The following is a 22,089-nucleotide window of genomic DNA, read 5'->3' as shown; positions in this document are numbered from 1 at the left end:
TCCCTTGGATCCAGCGGTGCGAAAGGTGCTGAGCTGGTGGCTGAGGCCAGGCAAGCTGTCCGCAGGAATGCCTCTTACGACCCCGGAGTGGGTTGTCGTCACGACGGACGCCTGCTTGACGGGCTGGGGAGCCCACTGCCTGGGACGGACAGCGCAGGGGCTCTGGTCTCCTGCAGAGACGAAATGGTCCATCAACCTCCTGGAGCTCCGAGCCATTCAGTTGGCGCTTCTAGAGTTTCTCTCGGTACTGGTGCTGAGGCCTGTACGGGTCCTGTCGGACAATGCCACGGCTGTGGCCTATGTCAATCGCCAGGGAGGTACCAGGAGTGCCCCTCTAGCCAAGGAGGCCATGAAGCTATGCCTGTGGGCGGAAGCGAATCTGGAACAGCTGTCGGCGGCCCACATTGCGGGAGTCATGAATGTCAAGGTGGACTTTCTCAGTCGCCATACCTTGGATCCCGGAGAGTGGCAACTGTCTGCTCGGACGTTCTTGGACATCACGAAACGCTGGGGCCGGCCGAGCCTGGATCTGATGGCGTCCTCGGCCAATTGCCAAGTGCCGCGTTTTTTCAGCAGAGGATGAGACCCTCGATCTCTGAGAGTCGATGCTGTTCTCCAGCAGTGGCCGGCACAGGAGCTTCTCTACGTGTTCCCGCCCTGGCCCATGATGGGCAGGGTGCTAGGCTGGGTGGCAAAGCATCCGGGCCGGGTGATCCTGGTGGGTCCGGATTGGCCCAGACGTCCCTGGTATGCGGACTTAGACTCTCGGTGGACGGCCCTCTGCAGCTGCCAGCGGAGCGGGGCCTCTTACATCAGGGTCCCGTGGTGATGGAGGATCCCTCCCCCTTTGGTCTTACGGCCTGGCTCTTGAGCGGAAGTGGCTGAGGAAGAAGGGCTTCTCAGACAAGGTCATCGCCACTATGCTGAGAGCGAGGAAGCGCTCTACTTCCACCACTTACGCCAGGATTTGGTGTACCTTTGCGTCGTGGTGCGAGGCAGGCTCTGTATCGCCCTTCATTGCTCCAATATCTTCAGTGTTGGCGTTCCTGCAAGAGGGGCTGAAGAAAGGCCTGTCGCTCAGTTCGCTGAAAGTCCAGGTGGCGGTTCTAGCTTGCTTCAGGGGTCGTCTGAAGGGGCTTCCCTGGCTTCACAGCTGGATGTGGTACACTTTCTTAAAGGAGTTAATCACCTGCGCCCCCCTCTGCACTCGATAGTGCCTACATGGAATCTCAATCTGGTACTACGGACCTTGCAGAAGCCGCCCTTCGAGCCCTTGCCAAGGGCATCGCTGAAGGACCTGACGTTGAAAGCAGTCTTCCTGGTTGCTATCACATCAGCCAGAAGAGTTTCCGAGCTCCAGGCGCTCTCGTGTAGAGAACCATTCCTGCGATTCGCTGAGGCAGGAGTATCGATTCGCCCAGTGCCTTCCTTCCTGCCCAAGATTGTTTCTCGATTCCATGTGAATCAGTAGCTTTACCTACCCTTCTTTTGTAGGGAGGATTACCCAGAGGAGTACCCGGCGCTCAAATACCTAGATGTTAGACGGGTCATCATCAGATACTTGGAAGTGACCAATGATTTCCGGAAGTCGGATCATCTGTTCGTGCTGTTCGCAGGCCCTCGTAAGGGTCTGCAGGCATCTAAGCCTACGGTGGCACGTTGGGTCAAGGAGACGATCGCGTCAGCTTATGTGGCGGCAGGGAAGATTCCGCCTATTCAGCTGAAGGCACACTCTACTAGAGCACAAGCAGCCTCGATGGCGGAGTCCAGATCTGTCTCCTTGGAAGAGATTTGCAGAGCGGCTACTTGGTTGTCGGCTCATACCTTCTCACGACATTACCGCTTGGATGTGGATGCTCGGGCTAAGGCCCAGTTTGGGGCTTCAGTTTTGCGTTCAGGGATTTCCATGTCCCGCCCTGGGTGAGTACTGCTTCGGTACATCCCACCAGTCTATGGATTGATCGGCTTGATGATAGGGAAGGTAAAGTTATGTATCATACCTGATAATTTTCTTTCCCTTAATCATAGCCGATCAATCCATAGCCCCTCCCAGATATCGGTATTGTTTGTGCTCTGGTTATATTTCAGGTTCAAGTTCAGTCTTCATTTCCTGTTCAGGAGGACTTTGTGTTCAAGTTCTTCCAATTGAAGTCTCTTCGAGTTGAGATGATTTTGTGTTACAGTGAGCTGCTGCTTCCTCTCCCCCCGTTTTGGCGGTGGCTGGATTGATAACTAAATTATGCCGGCGCTCCCTCCCGCTTCGTGCGGCTGTAGGGTAGCTTTGTATCCCTCCCGCTTCGGCGTTGTTAGGGTAAGCCAGCTCCTCCCGTGGTTGCGGTAGCAGGTAAGCCAATTCCCCCCCGCATCGGCGGGTGTGATTTCCCGCCCAGCGCTGGTGCGCTGGAATATTTCCCCTCCCCCGCTTCGGCGGTGGTGAGCTGGGCAGAGTGTCCCTTTGTGGGTGTAATTCTCTAAGTGCTGAGTCCTGCGGATGGAGCTTTGATATAGACATACTGGGGAATTTCCGGCAGCACATGACCACATATAGGGAGGCAAAAGATTGCTCTCTATCTTCACCTGCTGGTAGATGGACACAACCCACCGTCTATGGATCGGCTATGATTAAGGGAAAGAAAATTATCAGGTATGATACATAATTTTACCCTGGGAGTTACTCATCAGGGAACTGATTCAAGTTAGGGGCTTTCATAACCCTAATTGCACAGAATCACACACATCTGGTCCTTGGACTCACAAACGGGATGTTGAGAATAACATTTTTTTTTGTTTTTGCATTTGTACCCCGCGCTTTCCCACTCATGGCAGGCTCAATGCGGCTTACATGGGGGCAATGGAGGGTTAAGTGACTTGTCCAGAGTCACAAGGAGCTGCCTGTGCCTGAAGTGGGAATTGAACTCAGTTCCTCAGTTCCCCAGGACCAAAGTCCACCACCCTAACCACTAGGCCACTCCTCCACTCTCTAATCTGCTTGAAAATATCTGTAAGATCCTTCTGGCTTCTTGGACACGCTCCACTAGAAGGTCTTATTGTCTTGGTTAGTCTCTTTGGTTGTGGCTTGCATTTAGTAGTTTTGCTATCTATTTCTACCTGTCTAGTTTTGGCATATTTAGCTTAAATTGTTTCTTTGCTATCTGGAGATAAACCTGTAAAGGAGGTGGAAAACAAGATTGGATTGGATTTATTTTTCTATACTGTAAAATTACACTGTTGTCAAAGTGCTTTACAATAAACAATTTCAAGGAAAAAATTATTACAAACATACAATACCATTAAAATAAAATCTCCAACATCTCAATTAAAAAATACTGTTGAAATAAACCATGCTTTTAAAAGTTTACGAAAATCAGATAAAAAATAGCTACTCAAACCCTCAGAGGATTTCAGACAAATGGCCCAGCATATGAAAACACCTTTTCCTGGTTGTAAGTCTGATCACATCAAGGCCTGGGATGGGAGCTGGAAGAGATTCTTTTGTAAAGAGTGTAATTCTCTTTGTGAAGTAAATCTCGACAACTTGCCAGGTAAGCTGGATGTTCAAAATGATATGATATACGATTTTATATTTATTTATTTATTAAGATTTATTTACTGCCTTTTTGAAAGAATTCACTCAAGATGGTGCAATACCAAACACAAGCAACCAATGCAGATGGTGCAATATTGGTTTAATATGATCAAATCTTTGTCCCTGTTATCAAACGAGTAGCTCTAACACAGAAATCTGTTTGCTAACTTTGTTCTTCTAGTAATTTGGTCATTCTACACTATACTCTCTTGCTATACTGCTAAGTTGTGGCTCTTACCTTGAGAAATTCAGATTTCGCCTTTTCCTTTCTGAGCACACTACCCGAACCCTTATCCGCACTCTTATCCCCTTTGCTTAGACTATTGCAACTTGCTTCTCATAGGTCTCCGACTTAGCCATTTCTCTCCTCTTCAATCTGTTCAAGATTCTGCTGCACGACTAATATTCTGCCAGTGTCGTTATGGTCATATTAGCCCTCTCCTCAAGTCACTTCACTGGCTTCCTATCCGTTTCCACATACAGTTCAAACTCCTTGTCAGGTTCTCAGGTTCAGATCCCGCGGGACCGGGCACTGGAGCAAACGTGAGCCCTTGGGCTGCTGACGAGGAGCGACAGCAGTAGGCAAAACCCACCAACCAACGCTGGGCAAGCACACCGGCACCGGCAGGGACTGCAGGCACCGCCCAGCGAGCCGGAACACACGGACTGGAATCCCCCAGACTGGAGGACACAGGACTGCAACACTGGACTGGAATCCCCAGGACTGGAATCCCCCGGACTTGAGGACACTGGACTGGAATCCCCTGGACTGGAGGACACTGGACTGGAACATGGGACTGGAACACACCGGACTGGAGCACCCTGGACTGGTCCGTACAGCTTCACCTGCACTAGAACAAGCTGGAAACAGCAGTACTCCTAAATCCTAAACTGACATAAGTGCTCCCAAGCCCTAACCAACAGAAGAACTCCAAACAGAAACCAACAAAAGTGTTCCTAACAATAAACCAACAAAAGGACTTCCTAAGCCCTATACTAACAGAAGTGCTACCAATAGCACCACTAGGAAAAGCAGGGGAGCCACAGGGAAAGAGCAGGGAACCTAAACACATAAGCTAACACAGGTGCTACTAAGCACCAAACACAGAAGTGCTACTAAAGCACCAATCACAGAACTGCTTCCAAAGCACCAAAAGGGAAAGCAGGGGAGAGCTACAAGGGAAAAGCAGGGAAGCTAAACACATAAGCCAAAAGTGCTTCCAAAGCACCAAAACACAAAAAGTGCTTCCAAAGCACCAAAAGGGAAAGCAGGGAAACCACAAAGGAAAAGCTGGGAAGCTAACACAGATCAAAAGTGCACACTGCACTACCACTAACCTGGCCCTAAAGCAAACAACTAAGCAAACGTTGCAAAGGCACTGAAGGGAAGAACACCACTTCCTTATCAAGGCCCTGTCTGATGATGTCACCACTACCAGACGCAGGCAGCATACTGAAACAGAGCTAGAGCTAACTCAGGCTTAACCCCCACAGCTGCAATGTAGCAGAGCAATTAGAGCCATGCTGGAAGCAACAGCACACAGAGGCAGCTAGCTCAAGTAACACACACAGTTGCAGTATAGTAAAGCAATTAGACTCATGCTGGGAGCAGCCAGCCCACAGACACAGAGCCAGCTCTAGCAACACAGAAAGAAGAAAAAGAAGCCAGCACAGAAGCTGACCACCAGAAATAAAGTCAGTCTGAGAGGGGTTCTGACCACAATCATGACACTCCTCTTATTGACCTACAAGTGCATTCACTCTGCAACTCCTCAGTACCTCTCTACTCTTATCTCTCCCTACACTCCTCCCCGGGAATTCCGTTCACTGGGTAAATCTCTCTTCTCCGAGGACAAGCAGGCTGCTTGTTCTCACTGATGGGTGACGTCCATGGCAGCCCCAGGAACGGAAATCTTCCTAGCAACAAAGTTTGCTAGAGCCTTCGAGCGCGCAGGTGCAGCCATCTTCCCACCCGTTGTGCGAGAGTCCCGCTTCAGTTCTTTTTTCTCCGCGGTAGAGAGTGGCTGCTTGCGGTCTCTCTCTGTGCACATGGAAAGAGACTTCACTTATTTTTTTGGTTTTTGTCTTTTCCCTCATTTTTTTACATTTAAGTTGTATCCCTTAAAAAAAAAAAAAAAAAAAGAAAACCCTTTATTTTTTAGTTTTAGGTCCTGTTAAGTTTTCTTTCGCTTCCGACGCCACGCGTACGCGTTTCTCATTTTTTGTGCCTTTATTTTTGGCACAATCGATAATTTTGATTTCACTGCCGCTATTTTTCCATCCATGTCATAGAGGACACCCAGCGGCTTCAAGAAGTGTACTCAGTGCAACCGGGCGATCTCGGGTACTGACCCTCACACGTGGTGTCTTCAGTGCCTTGGGCCTGACCATTGCCCAGACGCATGTAAGTTGTGTCTTCGCTTGAAAAAGCAAACACAGGTGTCGAGACAAGCACAGCGGGACCGACTTTTTGGAGCTTCGCCCTGTTCTTCGATGTCGGCGTTGTCGATATCAGCACCGAAGATGGCATCGACTTCGGGAGCACAGGTAATGGCTGTCCGGACACCACACGCTGGGAGCAGTGAGCCGTCCAGTGGGTCTCCACCTGCCTCAAAGACTCCTGCTGTGCAGGCCCACCGGGACCAACCACTCTCAGACCTGACCCCGAGGAGGCATGTGGATTCCACATCCTCCTCATCGGTACCGAGGAGTATCGATGACTTGCATCGAGTGAAGGCGAAGAAGCATCGTCATCGGTCTCCTTCTAAGCACGGTACCGGGAGCTCCGGGGTGTTGAAGGATTCGGCACCCGTGAAGCGCCGACGCCGGGAGGAGCGCTCACCCTCCATTCAGGAAGTGTTGTTGCGTCGGTCTTCGGACAGCCCGGTACAGCCTCCTCGACCTCAACAGATTCTGGACCCGGTTCCTGCATCCAAGCCATTCGCCCAGGTTTGCTGGAAGGGTTGCTGCGTCAGCCTGTTCCGGTGCCGGGGGTGGTTGCGCCTTCGGCACCGTTGATGGAAGTGGCAGCTGGCTCTGGCCTTGTGGTGAGGTCTCTGACGCTGGTACCGCTTGCGGCATCAGTGTCAGCTGCCACCCAGGTTGACTTCCCGTCAACATCGATGGAGGGAGCTTCATCGCCGCCGGCACGGGAGTCGACTTCTCGGCATAGCCATCGGGGACATGGTTCCTTGGCGTCGAGGCGGGCCCAGTTTCGGACTGCAGTTCAGGAACTCTTGTCCGATACCGAGGAGGATGCCTCGTGGGATGAGGGAGAAGATCCCAGATATTTCTCTTCTGAGGAGTCTTGTGGTCTTCCCTCTGATCCTACTCCTTCACCAGAAAGAAAGCTTTCTCCTCTGGAGAGTATTTCTTTCTCTTCATTTGTCCGGGAAATGTCTGCAGCTATTCCCTTCCCTGTGCTGACTGAGGAGGAGCCCAGGACTGAGATGCTCGAGGTCCTTGACTATCCTTCGCCTCCTACGGAATCATCCACTGTTCCTCTTAATAATGTCCTTAAAGAGACATTGCTGAAGAACTGGAAGAAACCACTAACTAACCCTATCATCCCCCAAAAAGCTGAGTCCCAATATTGAATTCATGGAGACCCTGAGTTGATGAGGTCGCAGTTACTTCACGACTCTATGGTTGTGGATTCCGCTCTCAAGAGGGCCAGTAGTACTAGAGATTTTGCCTCAGCGCCCCCGGGGCGGGAATCTAGAACTCTTGACTCGTTTGGGAGAAAGGCCTATCAGTCCTCTATGCTGGTGTCCAAGATTCAGACATACCAGCTCTACACGAGCATCCACATGCGGAACAATGTAAAGCAATTGGTGGACAATCTCCCTGTGTAGCACGCCAGGCCTTTTCAGGAGGTGGTCAGGAAGCTTGAAGGCATGTCGTAAATTCCTGTCCAGGGGTGCTTATGACTCGATGTTGCATCCAGAGCCGCTGCTCAGGGTATAGTGATGCACAGACTCTCGTGGCTGCGTGCCTCTGACCTGGATAATCGAGTCCAGCAAAGGATTGCGGATGTCCCTTGCCGGGGGGATATTTTTTTTGGTGAGAAAGTTGAGCAGGTGGTCGAACAGCTCCACCAGCGGGAAACTGCTATGGACAATCTCTCCTGCCAGGCGCCTTCAGCTTCTACCTCATCAGGTAGACGTTTTTTCTGGGGAAGAAAGAATGCGCCCTATGCCTACAACAGGCGTAGGTACAATCCTCCTTCCTGACAGCCTTCTCCGGCTCAGCCCCAACGCGCCCGTTCTCTCAACAGCGTGCGGCCAGACAGGTCCCTGCAGCTCCCCAGCAAAAGCAAGGGACGGGCTTTTGACTGGCTCCAGCTGAGCATAGCCGCTATCATAGTGTCTGTGCCGGACGATCTACCGGTCGGAGGGAGGTTAAAATTTTTTCACCAAAGGTGGCCTCTTGTAACCTCCGATCGGTGGGTTCTTCAAGTAGTCTGGTTAGGATACTCCCTCAATTTGATCTCCAAACCTCCAAATTGCCCACCGGGAGCTCAGTCCTTCAGCTTCCAGCACAGGCAAGTACTTGCAGAAGAACTCTCCGCCCTTCTCAGCGCCAATGCAGTCGAGCCCGTTCTACCAGGGCAGGAAGGGCTGGGATTCTATTCCAGGTATTTCCTTGTGCAAAAGAAAACAGGGGGATGCGTCCCATCCTAGACCTAAGGGTCCTGAACAAATACCTGGTCTGAGAAAAATTCAGGATGGTTTCCCTGGGCACCCTTCTTCCCATGATTGAGGAAAACGATTAGCTATGCTCTCTGGACTTAAAGGATGCTTATACACACATCCCGATACTTCTAGCTCACAGGAGGAATCTTTGATTCCGTTTGGGAGCGCAGCACTTCCAGTATTGTGTGCTGTCCTTTGGTCTCGCGTCTGCACCCAGGGTATTTACAAAATGCCTGGCAGTAGTTGCAGCGTTGCTACGCAGACTGGGAGTGCATGAGTTCCCTTATCTCGACGATTGGCTGGTAAAGAACACCTCGGAGGCAGGAGCGCTACAGTCCATGCAGATGACTATTCAATTGCTGGAGCTACTCGGGTTTGTTATAAATTACCCCAAGTCCCATCTTCTTCCTGTTCAAAGACTGGAATTTATTGGAGCTCTGCTGGATTCACAGATGGCTTGCGCCTATCTTCCCGAGACGAGAGCAGACAATCTTCTGTCTCCAGTTTCCATGGTCAGAGCTTCTCAGCGGATCACAGCTTGGCAGATGTTGAGACTTCTGGGCCATATGGCCTCCATAGTTCATGTGACTCCCATGGCCCGTCTTCACATGAGATCTGCTCAATGGACCCTAGTTTCCCAGTGGTATCAAGCTGCATGGAATCTAGAAGATGCGATCCAGCTGTCCACCGAATTTCATAATTCCCTTCAGTGGTGGACAGTTCGATCCAATTTGACCTCAAAAAGTGCTGGCAACTTATGCATCCCTTCTGGGGTGGGGAGCTCATGTAGATGGACTTCACACTCAAGGAGCTTGGTCCCTCCAGGAATCAGGTCTTCAGATCAATCTCCTGGAGTTGCGAGTGGTCTGGAACGCTCTAAAGGCTTTCAGAGATCGGCTGTCCAATCAAATAATTCAAATTCAGACAGACAATCAGGTTGCCATGTACTACATCAACAAGCAGGGGGGCACCGGATCTCGCCCCCTGTGTCGGGAAGCCGTCCAGATGTGGCTTTGGGCTCGCCATCACGGCATGTTTCTCCAAGCCACTTATCTGGCAGTCTGGCCGACAGGTTGAGCAGGATCATGCAACCTCATGAGTGGTCGCTCAACTCGCGCATAGTTTGCAAGATCTTCCAAGCGTGGGGCACCCCCTTGGTGGATCTTTTCGCCACTCAGATCAATTACAAAGTCCCTCAGTTCTGTTCCAGGCTTGAGGCCCATGACAGACGCCTTTCTCCTTCATTGGGGGAGGGGTCTTCTGTATGCATATCCTCCCATACCTCTAGTGGGGAAAACTTTACTGAAACTCAGGCAAGACCGCGGAACCATGATTCTGATTGCTCCTTTTTGGCCACGTCAGATTTGGTTCCCTCTTCTTCTGGAGTTGTCCTCCGAAGAACCATGGAGATTGGAGTGTTTTCCAACCCTCATCACTCAGAACGAGGGGGCGCTTCTGTATCCCAACCTCCAGTCTGTGGCTCTCACGGCCTGGATGTTGAGAGCGTAGAATTCGCCTCCTTGGGTCTCTCTGAGGGTGTCTCCCGAGTCTTGCTTCCAGAAAAGACTCCACGAAGAGGTGTTACTCTTTTAAATTGAGGAGGTTTGCCGTCTGGTGTGACAAGACCCTAGATCCTCGCTCTTGTCCTACACAGACCCTGCTTGAATACCTTCTACACCTGTCAGAGTCTGGCCTCAAGACCAGCTCCGTAAGAGTTCACCTTCGTGCGATTAGTGCTTTTCATTATCGTGAAGAGGGTAAGCCTATCTCTGGAAAGCCTTTAGTTGTTCGATTCATGAGAGGTTTGTTTTTTTCAAAGCCCCCTGTCAAACCTCCACCAGTGTCATGGGATCTCAACGTTGTCCTCACCCAGCTGATGAAACCTCCTTTTGAGACTCTGAATTCCTGCCATCTGAAGTATTTGACCTGGAAGGTCATTTTCTTGGTGGCAGTTACTTCAGCTCGTAGGGTCAGTGAGCTTCAAGGTAGTGCATGCTCCTTATCTCAAGTTTCATCACAACAGAATAGTCCTCTGCACTCACCCTAAGTTCCTGCTGAAGGTGGTGTCGGAGTTCCATCTGAACCAGTCAATTGTCTTGCCAGCATTTTTTCCCCGTCCTCATACCCGCCCTGCTGAACGTCAGTTGCATACATTGGACTGCAAGAGAGCATTGGCCTTTTACGTGGAGCGGACAAGCCCCTTCAGACAGGCCACCAAAATGTTTGTTTCTCTCGATCCCTACAGAAGGGGAGTCGCTGTTGGGAAACGCACCATTTCTAATTGGCTAGCAGATTGCATTTCCTTCACTTATGCCCAAGCTGGGCTGACTCTTGAGGGTCATGTCACGGCTCATAGTGTTAGAGGCATGGCAGCGTCGGTGGCCCATTTGAAGTTAGCCACTGTTGAAGAGATTTGCAAGGCTGTGACATGGTCATTAGTCCACACATTCACATCTCACTACTGCCTCCAGCAGGACAGCCGACGTAACAGTCAGTTTGGGCAGTCGGTGTTGCAGCATCTGTTCGGGGTTTAGAATCCAACTCCACCCCCTAGGCCCATTTTTCTTCTGTTCCAGGCTGCACTCTGTTAGATGTTCTAGTTCGTAGGTCAATCCTTGTTATGTTCTCACCGTTGTGAGGCCCAATTGACCTTTTTTGTTGTTTTGAGTGAGCCTGGGTGCTAGGGATACCCCATCAGTGAGAACAAGCAGCCTGCTTGTCCTCGGAGAAAGCGAAGATACATACCTGTAGCAGGTATTCTCCGAGGACAGCATGCTGATTGTTCTCACAAACCCGCCCGCCCCCCCTTTGGAGTTGTCCTTTTTATTTGTTATTGCTTTATATTTAACTGAAGTGGGACTCTCACGTGATGGGCGGGAAGATGGCCGCGCATGCACGGTGCGCGCGCCCGCGTGCTCGAAGGCTCTAGCAAACCTTTTGTTGCAAGGAAGATTTCCGTTCCTGGGGCTGCTGTGGACGTCACCCATCAGTGAGAACAATCAGCCTGCTGTCCTCGGAGAATACCTGCTACAGGTATGTATCTTCGCTTTATCTGCACCCTTCTCCTCCACCTCTAACTTCAGACACCGGTCCTTTTATCTTGCTGCACCATATGCCTGGAATAGACTCCCTGAGCCAGTACGTCAGGCTCTATCTCTGGCCGTCTTCAAATCTAGGCTAAAGGCCCACCTTTTTTGATGCTGCTTTTAACTCCTAACCCTTACTCACTTGTTAAGTACCCAAATTTTATCATTCCCACCTTAGTTATTCCCTTATCTCTTATTTGTCCTGTTTGTCTAATATTGTAAGCTCTGTCGAGCAGGAACTTTCTCTTCATATTCAAGTGTACAGCGCTGCATGTGATTTGTACCACTATAGAAATAAGTAGCAGTAGCTATAATCCCTCCCACCCCTGATCTTGCTCCTCTTATATAGGTGTGACCTAATACACTTTACCTGAATGAGACTTTATTAAGGATTATTATTAATCTTGCTGATTTGGTATCTCTTGTCATAGGATACCTGCTCACGCTGATTCCAAGCAATCCAATATGACTTCCTGTCAGTGCATTAGCTGTGGTGCATTGGTCGGCAGACCATGTGGAGGCTTAGAGCTTGGCCCCTCAGTCTACAGTTCTGTGCTATATAAAGGAATCCTATCAAACTCGAACATGAATAGGCTGCAGTTAAATGAGCTTCCAGAACTACATAGCATATAGTTAACTTGATCCTACTGCCACAGAGAATTATAACTCCCCCCATCCCAAACACACAAACAAACAAAAAGAAAACAGAATAGACAAGACAACACTTAGGCTCTAGTAGATTGTGACCTGTGATGCAGAAGTAGCTACTCTCCCGGGTTTTGCCCCCACAGAATTATTTTGCAGCCTTAAAACATTATTATGCTCAGGAAATAGGATTTTGCCAGGTACTTGTGACCTGGATTGACCACTGTTAGAAACGGGATGCTGGGCTTGATGGACCTTCGGTCTGTCCCAGTATGGCAATACTTATGTACTTATAATGAAAACTGAAGTGGAAGCGAGTCAAAGAAGAAAGCTCAATGCAAAACATATACCAAAAGCATTGACAAAACAGCTGAAAACCAAAGGGGACTCCATTATTAGAGTCATTTAAATTAGGAGTACACTCCATGGGTCCCAACAAAGTGGAATACTTTTCAGGTTCTTCCAAGTACACAATCCAAATACTGAGTGTGATAGAGAAGAGAGTAAGAATTATAAAGTTGGTCACGACTATGACTTTATTCCATGCCTACACTCACCTTGCCTCCGGGTGACCGGGTCCTGTGGTTGCTGTGGACTGTTTTTTTCCTGTTTCCCAGATGTCTTCCAGGTTCAATTCCGGTCCTGATGTTCCAGCTTTCCAGACTTGCCCTGGTGGTTCTGCTGTGATATAATCTGTAATTGCCTTATTAAGCACCTGGGAACTTTCAGGCTTTGCCTTTGCAACAGAGATCTTCAGATGTGCTTTTGTCTGAGAGTGTTTGTTGCTGCTGTAGCTCTGCTAGTATCTGCTTTGTGTGTCCTTAGCTTTAGTTTCTTCTGTTTGTTTTTGCCTTGTGTGTCTTTAACTTTAGTTCCTTGCTGCTGTATCTGCTCTGCCTAGTTTCAGTTCCTTACTGTTTGTTGCTGTTTTGCTCATTATCAGTTCTAGTTTCCCTCCTGCTGTTTCAGCCCTGTGTGTCTTTAACTTTAGTTCCCTGCTGCTGTATCTGCTCTGCCTAGCTCCTGTTCCTTATTGTTCTCCTGATTTGTCTGTCTGCGCTTCCCTTTTGGGTGGTCTTCTTGCTGTTGCTGGTCTCTGGCAGCAGCCCAAGGGCTCACTACTCCAGATCGCTTGCAGTGATGTGAAAAAGTTGATGTTGTAACCCACCTGAGAACAAATGACCTGGTTAAAAATAGCACATGTTGAGCAGAGGTCTTTCCAGAGGCTGGGGGAGGGGTTGAGCTATTTGCTGTGGACTGCAGTTTATTCTGAAGTACTGCTTGCCTGTGAAAAGGGGTGAGGAAAAATTACATAATACAGAAAACTTCTATGAGTGGCTCAAAACCTGATGTCATCAAGGTTTTTAGATACATAGGAGGATGAGGCAATATAGGGGGTGGAAAGGCTACATCTTTCTGTGTCAGGAAAGAATCCTCAGAAATTTAATCAATATGTTTCTAGGTGTTTAAACCAGAAGTGGGGGTGGCATATGGAAGTAGATAGACTCAGGATGTCACACTCAGCAACAGCAAGAAAGTGACATCAGTGGGAAAAATAACAAACCAATTTAGCAACTCTTTTCTTGGCATCAAACTAGAAGGGGAGATTATACAAAACAAAAAAAATAGGTGGGAAGCAGTGAGCACAAATGTTTGCAGTCTCAGCAACAAAATTCAGTATATGCAATCCCTGACATTAGCAACAATATCTAAGTCTTCCTTTATCATAGAAACATGGTTCAATAACTCCCATGAATAGGATGCAACCATACTGAGTTATAATTTACTTAGGAAAGACAGAGATGGCCAAAAAGGTGGAGGAGTAGTATTGTATGTGAAAAATATTAAAGTGGCTGAAATGCAGGGGGCCTAGGGAGGAATTGATATAGATAGAACCTCTAGCCACATGAGTGTTGTATACAGGCACCAGGACAAATGGAGAAGCTGGACAAAAGTCTGGTTGTAGATGTCCAAAAGCTGGGAATGAAAAGGCAGGTGGTGGTGCTCAGGATAGTTCAACCTACCAGTTGCAGAGTGGAATGTCCCATCTGCAGAATCAAAAAGTAGATCATGGATGCCTTTCAACGTGCTCTGCTCAGACAAATGGTGACCTAACTCATGAGGGAAGGGGTGATATTGGATCCTAGTACTCCTGATGAGTACCCACCTGGATAATAGTGATCATTACATGGTATGGTTTAATATTAAGAACTAAAGTGGAATGCAGACACAGAAAGTCCCGGTTTTTAAACATGCTGACTTCAATAATGATGAGTACTTGAAAAAGGAACTGACCGGATGGGAGGACATAAGAAAAGTGGAAAGACAGTGGTCCAAGCTGAAAGGAGCTATAAAGTGGCAATAGACCATTATTTAAGGAAAGTAAACAAAAGCAAGAGGAAAAGGGAAATGGATATGGTTTTCCAAACAAGTGGCTGATTAAAAAAAAAAAAGAAGGCAGAAGAGGTGGTATTCATGAAAAAGAAAAGAATGCAAGATAATGAATACAGAAAATACTGGGTAAAACTCAAAGTGAAGAGATACAGCTGGCAAAAGCACAGAGATGTATAGAAAAGTGACACATTTTTACCCAGGTATAGTGGGGAGAGACTAGAAATGGAATTGTAAGTGGGCATGTTTAATAAATAGTTCTGTTCTGTGTTCATCTACTAACTAAATTAATGGAAAACAGAGTGACCTTTCAAGTCAACGAGTATATACAAAAACTTTTCATCTTCATCCTTAATGAATCTCAATCGGGGTTCTGTCCTACCCATAGTACAGAAACAGTATTGCTTACTTTAATACCCAGATTCAAGCAAGAAATATCAATCGGAAATAGCGTACTCCTTTTGCAGTTTGATATGTCTGGAGCATTTGACATGGTTGACCATTGTATTCTTACTAGACTTCTGGATAAGTTGGGAATTGGTGGCAATGTTATAAAATGGATTGAAGGCTTTATTACCTCTAGATCCTATCAAGTCAAATCATCTACTGCAATTTCATCTCCCTGGTCATCAGATTGCGGTGTACCTCAGGGTTCTCCCCTGTCCCAAATTCTATTCAACCTTATGATGATTCCTCTGGCTAAATCCCTTTCAAACATGGTCTCAACCCTTTTATCTAAGTTCACGACGTTACCATATTTATTCCCTTCAAATTTAACCTGGCAGAAATGTCCGACAAAATAACCAATGGTATGAATATCCTAACTTCTTGGGCCAATGCTTTCAAAATGAGATTGAACAAAGACAAAACTCAATGCTTAATCCTCTCCTCCCAATATTCCACATTCCATCCAACTACTCTCACCACTCCTGATATCACAATTTCTATATCCAACAATCTGAAAATCCTTGGAGTTATATTGGATAAATACTTATCCCTTGAAGACCACGCAACATCCATCACCAAGAAAATGTTCAACATGATGTGGATGTTGAAACGTGTGAAACCTTATCTCCCCTTGAATACCTTCCGCAGTTTGGTACAATCCACAGTACTCACCCACGCTGATTACTGTAATAGTATCTTCGTTGGATGTAAGGCCCAAATCATGAAGAAACTTCAGACTGCCCAGAACCCGGCAGTTAGACTTATTTATGGGAAGCCTAGATTCGAAAGTGCAACACCCCTCCGTATGAAACTTCATTGGCTCCCTATTAGAGAATGAGTCAACTTTAAGGCCATCACACTAATACACAAGATCATCCATGGAGTATCACCAAGTTACATGGTCAGTCTATTAGATCTTCCATCCAGAAACAGGTCAGCATCTTCACGAACATACCTTAACCTGCACCTTCCCAATTGCAAAGGACTAAAGTATAAAACATGTCATGCATCTAACTTCCCCTACCTGGCATCCCAACTCTGGAATGCTCTACCCAGATACATTCGATGAACTAGTGAATACCTTCCCTTTAGGAAACTATTGAAAACCCATCTATTCAAACAGATGTACCCAAATGACTTGACCTACCATTAGCAAACATAAGCAACCCATCCATTTACCGGTTCATCTAATCATTAACAACAATGGCTCAGAAATTACCTCCTACCAATCTTCTTACCCTCCATGCTCTTCCCTACCTCGTCTTCATCGCTCCACTTCCTTACCTATCCCTAGCCTTTCTCTCATACCTCTTTTATCCCATTTACCCTTGTTCATTTGTCCTACTACATACCTCCTTTGTTGATTCAGATACTACAGATTGTATTCTCTTGTTACTATGTAAGCCGCATTGAGCCTGCGATGGGCGGGAAAGCGCGGGATACAAATGTAATAAATTCATGGAAGAAAATCTAGAGAAGGACCTTGGTCAGCTTACAAAGATATATATGGGAATGGAGTAGATGTGCACCATTCACAGGAGAAAGTGTTAAAAAAAAAAAAAAAACCCAAAGTGGGCAAAGCCATGGGACTGGATGAGATCATCCCAGGATATTGAGGAAGCTCAGAGGTTCTGGCCTTTCCTCTTAAAGATTTGCTGCTTAAATCCTTGGAGGCAGGAGCTTCCGTGGGATTGGAGAAGAATGGATGTGGTCCCTCTCTACAAAAATGGTGACCAACAAACCTCACTTCTGTGGCTGGAAGGTGGGGATGATAGTTTCTGAGGATTTCAAGGCCATGAAATAAGGTGGTGACTGTAGCCAGAAAAATGCTAGGCTGCATAGAGCGGCATAATGAGCAGAAGAAAAGAGGTATTAATACCCCTGTACAAGCTGTTGGCAAGGCTCCACTGGGAGCATTGTGTTCTGTTTTGGAGGCTGTATTTCACTAAAGACATAAGACTTAAAGTGGTTCAAAGGAAGACAACAAAATGGTGGACTTTGCATCAAAAGTATGTAAGAGAAACGGCTTGAATATTTGAATATATATACTCTAGAGGAATAGGAATAGATGTGATATTTAAATACTTGAAACAAATTACTATATTAACAAATCTTTCCAAAGGTGGGGAAGAGGTAAAACTAGAGGACATGAATTGAGGTTGCAGGGTGGTAGCTTAGGAGTAACATCAGGAATATTTGAGAGGGTGGTGGATGCTTGGAATATCCTCAAAGTTGAGGTGGTAGAGAAACACTGACGGAATTCAAAAATCTATGGGATAGGTTTAGAGATTTTAGGGGATGCCTAAATAGAGGATGGAATCGCAGCAAAACTTATGACCTCATGGCTGCTGCTGATGGTATGATGGGCAGAAATGGTGCTTAGATACCAATTCTAGTAGCAGGGGAAATAAGGCCAGTGCCAGCCAGACTTCTACGGTCTGTGACCCATTTATGAGTCATTGTTCCAAAACAAGTACGTGTTGCCATTACTGCCCACCTATTACATCAGTCAAGTAGTGCAGGGGACTTGCCTGCTGACGTTGCAGACCTTGGCAAATTCTGACAAAGGTTATACTGAATTTAATCCATGTCTGTAACATGTAGTGCTGTAGGCTCTTGCCAAAGAAGTTTTAACTAGCCAGGCTCTGTATTGCAGTTCTCCATTCAGGGGTCATATATCTCCATGGTAACAAAATGAATCTGACATACTTTTATTACCTAAAGAGGTGAGAGGTGTGTGTAGAGATATACTGTTGGGTAGTGGGCTAGATGAGGGGTGGGCACCTCAGTCCTTGAGAGCACATCCCAGTCATGTTTTCAGGATTTCCCCAATGAATATACATGAGGTCTATTTGCATTCACACTTCCATTGTATGTAAATAGATCTCATGCCTATTCATTGGGGAAATCCTGAAACTCGACTGGGTTTGCAGCCCTTGGACCAAGGTTGCCCACTCCTGGTCCTAGAGACTATGCTAATCTCTGGCTAAGAATTGAAAGTGTTATGCTTGCTCTTTTATCAGTTACCTTCCCTAATATTTACTGCTTTCTTTTGCTACTTTGAGGAAATTCAGTCACATCTGTTTATACAGACTGATTCAGTAGTATTTGAAAAAGATTGTGCAAGACAGAGAACATTTCTCCACACTATTCTCCTTTCACTTTCCTTTCTGCTTTGCTTATTTAGTTCTGCTAAAGTGTGACGCAGCTGACCGTATAGGTGCTCTCACCTTCTCCTTTTTTGAGGACATTAGTTCAGTAACCAAGGCATAAGCAGGCATGATTTCCACTAAAGCACTCTTATTTTGATTATTTCCGAATCAGTTATTTTGCTAATGATCCTAAGGTGCTGGTACATCTCCTTCATCTATCTTACTGCTAGAGAAGCTTGTTCTTTTTGTTGGGAGTAAAACATTTTACTTTGCATTTATACCAATCTACAGTAGATAAGTGAAGTGCCTTAGTGCAAATTGTGCCTGCTTGAGCCATGGTTACAAAACTTTTTTTTTTAAAGGACAAAAGTGTGTTTGGGGGTGGGGTGGTGGTGAGAGCCCTTACAAGGTCAGTTGCATCACCTATATCACATTTCAGCAGCTTGAGATTCAGTTCAAAGGCTATAATTGATTTCAAGCCAGGTGTAAACTCCTCTGAAGTAGTTACCTAATTTTTATATCCTTTATGGCTGCTGATGTACTGTTTCTTATTTTAATAATTTGTTTTCTTGATAGCCAATAAAAAGAAAGAAAAGGAGCGGCCAGAAATTTCACTTCCTTCAGATTTTGAACACACAATTCATGTTGGTTTTGATGCTGTAACGGGAGAATTCACGGTAAGAAATATGCAATACTATACAATATTTCCTTCAAAGCCCTAAAAATTAGGATTCTGGCAGGATTTAGTCTTTTCATTCTTTTTCCAAATCCTCAACTCTCCCAACTTTAACTTTTTAAAATTTCTTACTCATGATTTTTAAAGGCCTAGAAATCAACATCTCTTCCATTACTACTCACATACCTGACCTTTTGCTTTCTAGAATATATATTGGGTTTCATCATGGCTGTGCTTCCAGGTTGGTTGCCAGCTCATGGCTTATTTTGCTTGAGTGGCTGTTGCTGTTCTTGATGCTACTTGTGGCTTCTGAGGGAGGGGACTAGGTGCAGTTCTCGTCATCCCATTTTTTAAAAAGATAACATTAAATAGAAAAGGGAGAGAGGACAACCAAAATCATAACATAGTAGATGACGGCAGAAAAAGACCTGCACGGTCCATCCAGTCTGCCCAACAAGACAAACTCATATGTGCTACTTTTTGTGTAGATCTTACCTTGATTTGTAACTGTCATTTTCAGGGCACAGACCGTATAAGTCTGCCCAGCACTATTCCCGCCTCCCACCACCGGCTCTGCCACCCAATCTCAGCTAAGCTCCTGAGGATGGAACCACTCACCTATGAATGGTTAATCATTTTGCTTGAAGAGGTAGCTTAGAGGAGGTATGATAAAGGTCTGTGACGACATAAGTGGGGTGGGACAGGTAGGGGACATACGTTTGCTATTTCAAATAGTACCAAGATTATAGAACATGCCAGGAAACTAATCAGTGTATTCACAAGGCATATACTAACATAACTGGTGAAGGGAGTGCATCAATCAACTACTTCATTATACTCAGCTTCACATTAATTAGATTCTTAGTTAATATATAAAGATCTAATCAGGCAAATTTTCTTTCAATGGGATCATCAGATCAGCGAGTGTGCTTCTGTATTGGCTAAACTGAGCCAAGCAGTTTTCAAGGGGCACCACCGCAATCCTCATTGATCCTCATACTGATCTTTTCAAATTTCATATTTTTCAGTTTTTCAGTTATATAGTGAATTCTCACTTGTTTTTCTTAGTTAATTTAATCTTCAATAAAGCACTTAGCTTTCTCAGCTAAGTGCACTGAAGAGGACAGTACAAATAAAAAAGTAGCACATATGAATTTTTCTTGGGCAGACTGGATGGACCGTGCAGGTCGTTTTCTGCCGTCATCTACTATGTTTACTATGTGATATCCACTAAGATAAAGGCCATTCATATTAAGACTTGGGAATAAATAAGAATTTTCACCTCTGCACATAATGTACAACTAAAACATACCAAAACCAGTGAAAACTCATCAGTTCTTGCCATCTAAGATAAATCATTTGTCTCATAAGAGGAGGGAGATATTCTTTCATAAAATAAATTAGCCTCTCCATCCTTCCAGCAAAACAATTCCCACTTTACCTGTAAGCGGTATTGCTGAAGGGTTGTCTAGTAAAGTTTACCTTTTTGCAGATGATACCAAAAGCTGCAAATAGGGTAGACACCCCTGATGGTTTGGATAACATGAGGAAGGACATAGTGAAGCTAGAGGAATGGTCTGGAATTTGGCAGCTTAGATTTAATGCTACAATAAAAAAATGCAGGGTCATTCATTTGGGCTGGGAACGGTACAAGTAAAAGGGTGAAGAACCTTTATGCATGAAAGAGGAACGGGACTTAGGTGTGATCATATGTGATGATCTTAAGGTGGCCAAATAAGTAAAAAAAAAAAAAAAAAAGGTGATGTCAAAAGCTAGAAGGATTCTTGGGTGCATAGAGAGAGGAATGGCCTGTAGGAAAAAGGTGATGATGCCCCTGTATAAGACTTTGGTGAGACCTGAGTATTGTATACAGACCTGCACCTTCAAAAAGATATAAACAGGATAGGCGATCCAGAGGGCAGCTACTAAAATGGTCAGTGGTGTTGGTCATAAAGCAGTATGGGGACAGGCTTAAAGATCTCAATATGTATACTTTGGAAGAAAGGCAGGAGAGGGGAATTATGACAGAGACATTTAAATACCTATGTGGCATAAATGCAGAGGAGGTGAGTGTTTCTTTTGAAAGGAAGCTCTGCAACAAAAGGGCTTAGGATGAAGGTGAAAGGGGATAGACTCAGAAGTAACCTGAGAAAATACATGGCCTCCTGGTGGAAGTGGTGGAGACCAAAACAGTATCTGAATTCAAGAGAGCTTGGGACAAGTACATAGGATCTCTAAGTGAGTGATAGGGAGAGTAGATGGCATGGATGGGCAGACTGGGTAGGTCATATGGTCTTTATTTGCTTACATTTTTCTCTTTTTCTTAAGTACTAGTCTAAAAGACTCTGTACTCCTCTTTTAATTTATAATCACCAATTTTTCTCCATTTATATTCCAATTTATGAATCATTAACTTAACTAATTTCTTCTGAAAAAGTAAATGCAAAACTCTTAATGCCTTACATTTTCTTTCTAACAGGAGCAATTTTATCCACAGTACCTTTCAATATTTGAATTCAAATGTGACACCTTATCCATTAAACCCACACTCTCATTGCTGGTTGCCAATTTTTCTAAAATTATGTGCTGAAAAATTATCTACTTGGATCAGTCCTCTATAACTATCCTCAAAATTGTGCTGATCTCCCCTTGCAACATCACCCAGTAATCAGTACGAAAGTAATTAAAACAACATCAATTAAAATCAAAAAGATAGTAATGGACTCTTAAAACACTGCTTATTTTATTTGCTGGGCATATTAACAAATCCAAAATGTGACCTTTTAAATAGGAGTTAGAGCCTGAATCCAGACTCTCAGCTCTCCTGATTTCTAAATTAGATTTCTGCCTACATTTAATTATCTGGAAAAACTTCTATTGTCCAAAAATTGGGTGGCTTCATATTACACTATATTACATTACACTACACATTAATCTTGTATTCTGCAGAAGCCTTTGCAGTTTTATGCAGATTGCAAGAAATAAGGAGCCGAAACAGATTTTGGGAGTTACAGACTAAATACATTTGATTATGACTCGACCTACCTGTTTTTTAAAAAGAAAAGATTTTAATTGTTTTCTAAAGATTAAATAATTCCTTGATGACTGAATTATAGTAGGGAGAGAATTCCAAGCTGAGGCAATCTTATATGATAGACAAGAAGCCAATTGCTTTGTAAATTTAACCATAATCACTGGAAACTTCAACACTATCTGACCTCGCTCTAATTGTCTTTCTAAGAAAGAAAAATACTTAACCAAGTATAGTAGAAGGTGGCCATACAACACCTTAAAGACCATAGTACATAATTTAAATTGAGACCGTGCAGCTATAGGCAGCCAGTGAAGTTTGTCCAAATAAACCCCACTGTGTAAAGCTGCGCTAGCAGCTGCTGTGTGCTAATGCTGACAC

General features: G+C 45.5%; 1 protein-coding gene across 5 annotated transcripts in view; it reads left to right on the top strand.

Moving 5' to 3' along the window:
* The window catches only part of PAK1 (p21 (RAC1) activated kinase 1), a 184,353-nt gene that overhangs the window by 56,486 nt on the left and 105,778 nt on the right, over window positions 1-22,089 (top strand). For all 5 annotated transcript variants that reach the window (XM_030200071.1, XM_030200072.1, XM_030200073.1 and 2 more), the window contains one exon: window positions 18,578-18,678. In XM_030200071.1, the coding sequence (XP_030055931.1) occupies window positions 18,578-18,678 (101 nt within the window). The remainder of the gene's footprint in view (window positions 1-18,577; window positions 18,679-22,089) is intronic.

This window comes from Microcaecilia unicolor, chromosome 4 (assembly GCF_901765095.1).
Source record: "Microcaecilia unicolor chromosome 4, aMicUni1.1, whole genome shotgun sequence".
In the NCBI taxonomy this organism is placed as follows: Eukaryota; Metazoa; Chordata; class Amphibia; order Gymnophiona; family Siphonopidae; genus Microcaecilia; species Microcaecilia unicolor.
The sequence above is the reverse complement of the archived record's forward strand: the minus strand, read 5'-3'. Positions and strand labels throughout refer to the sequence as shown.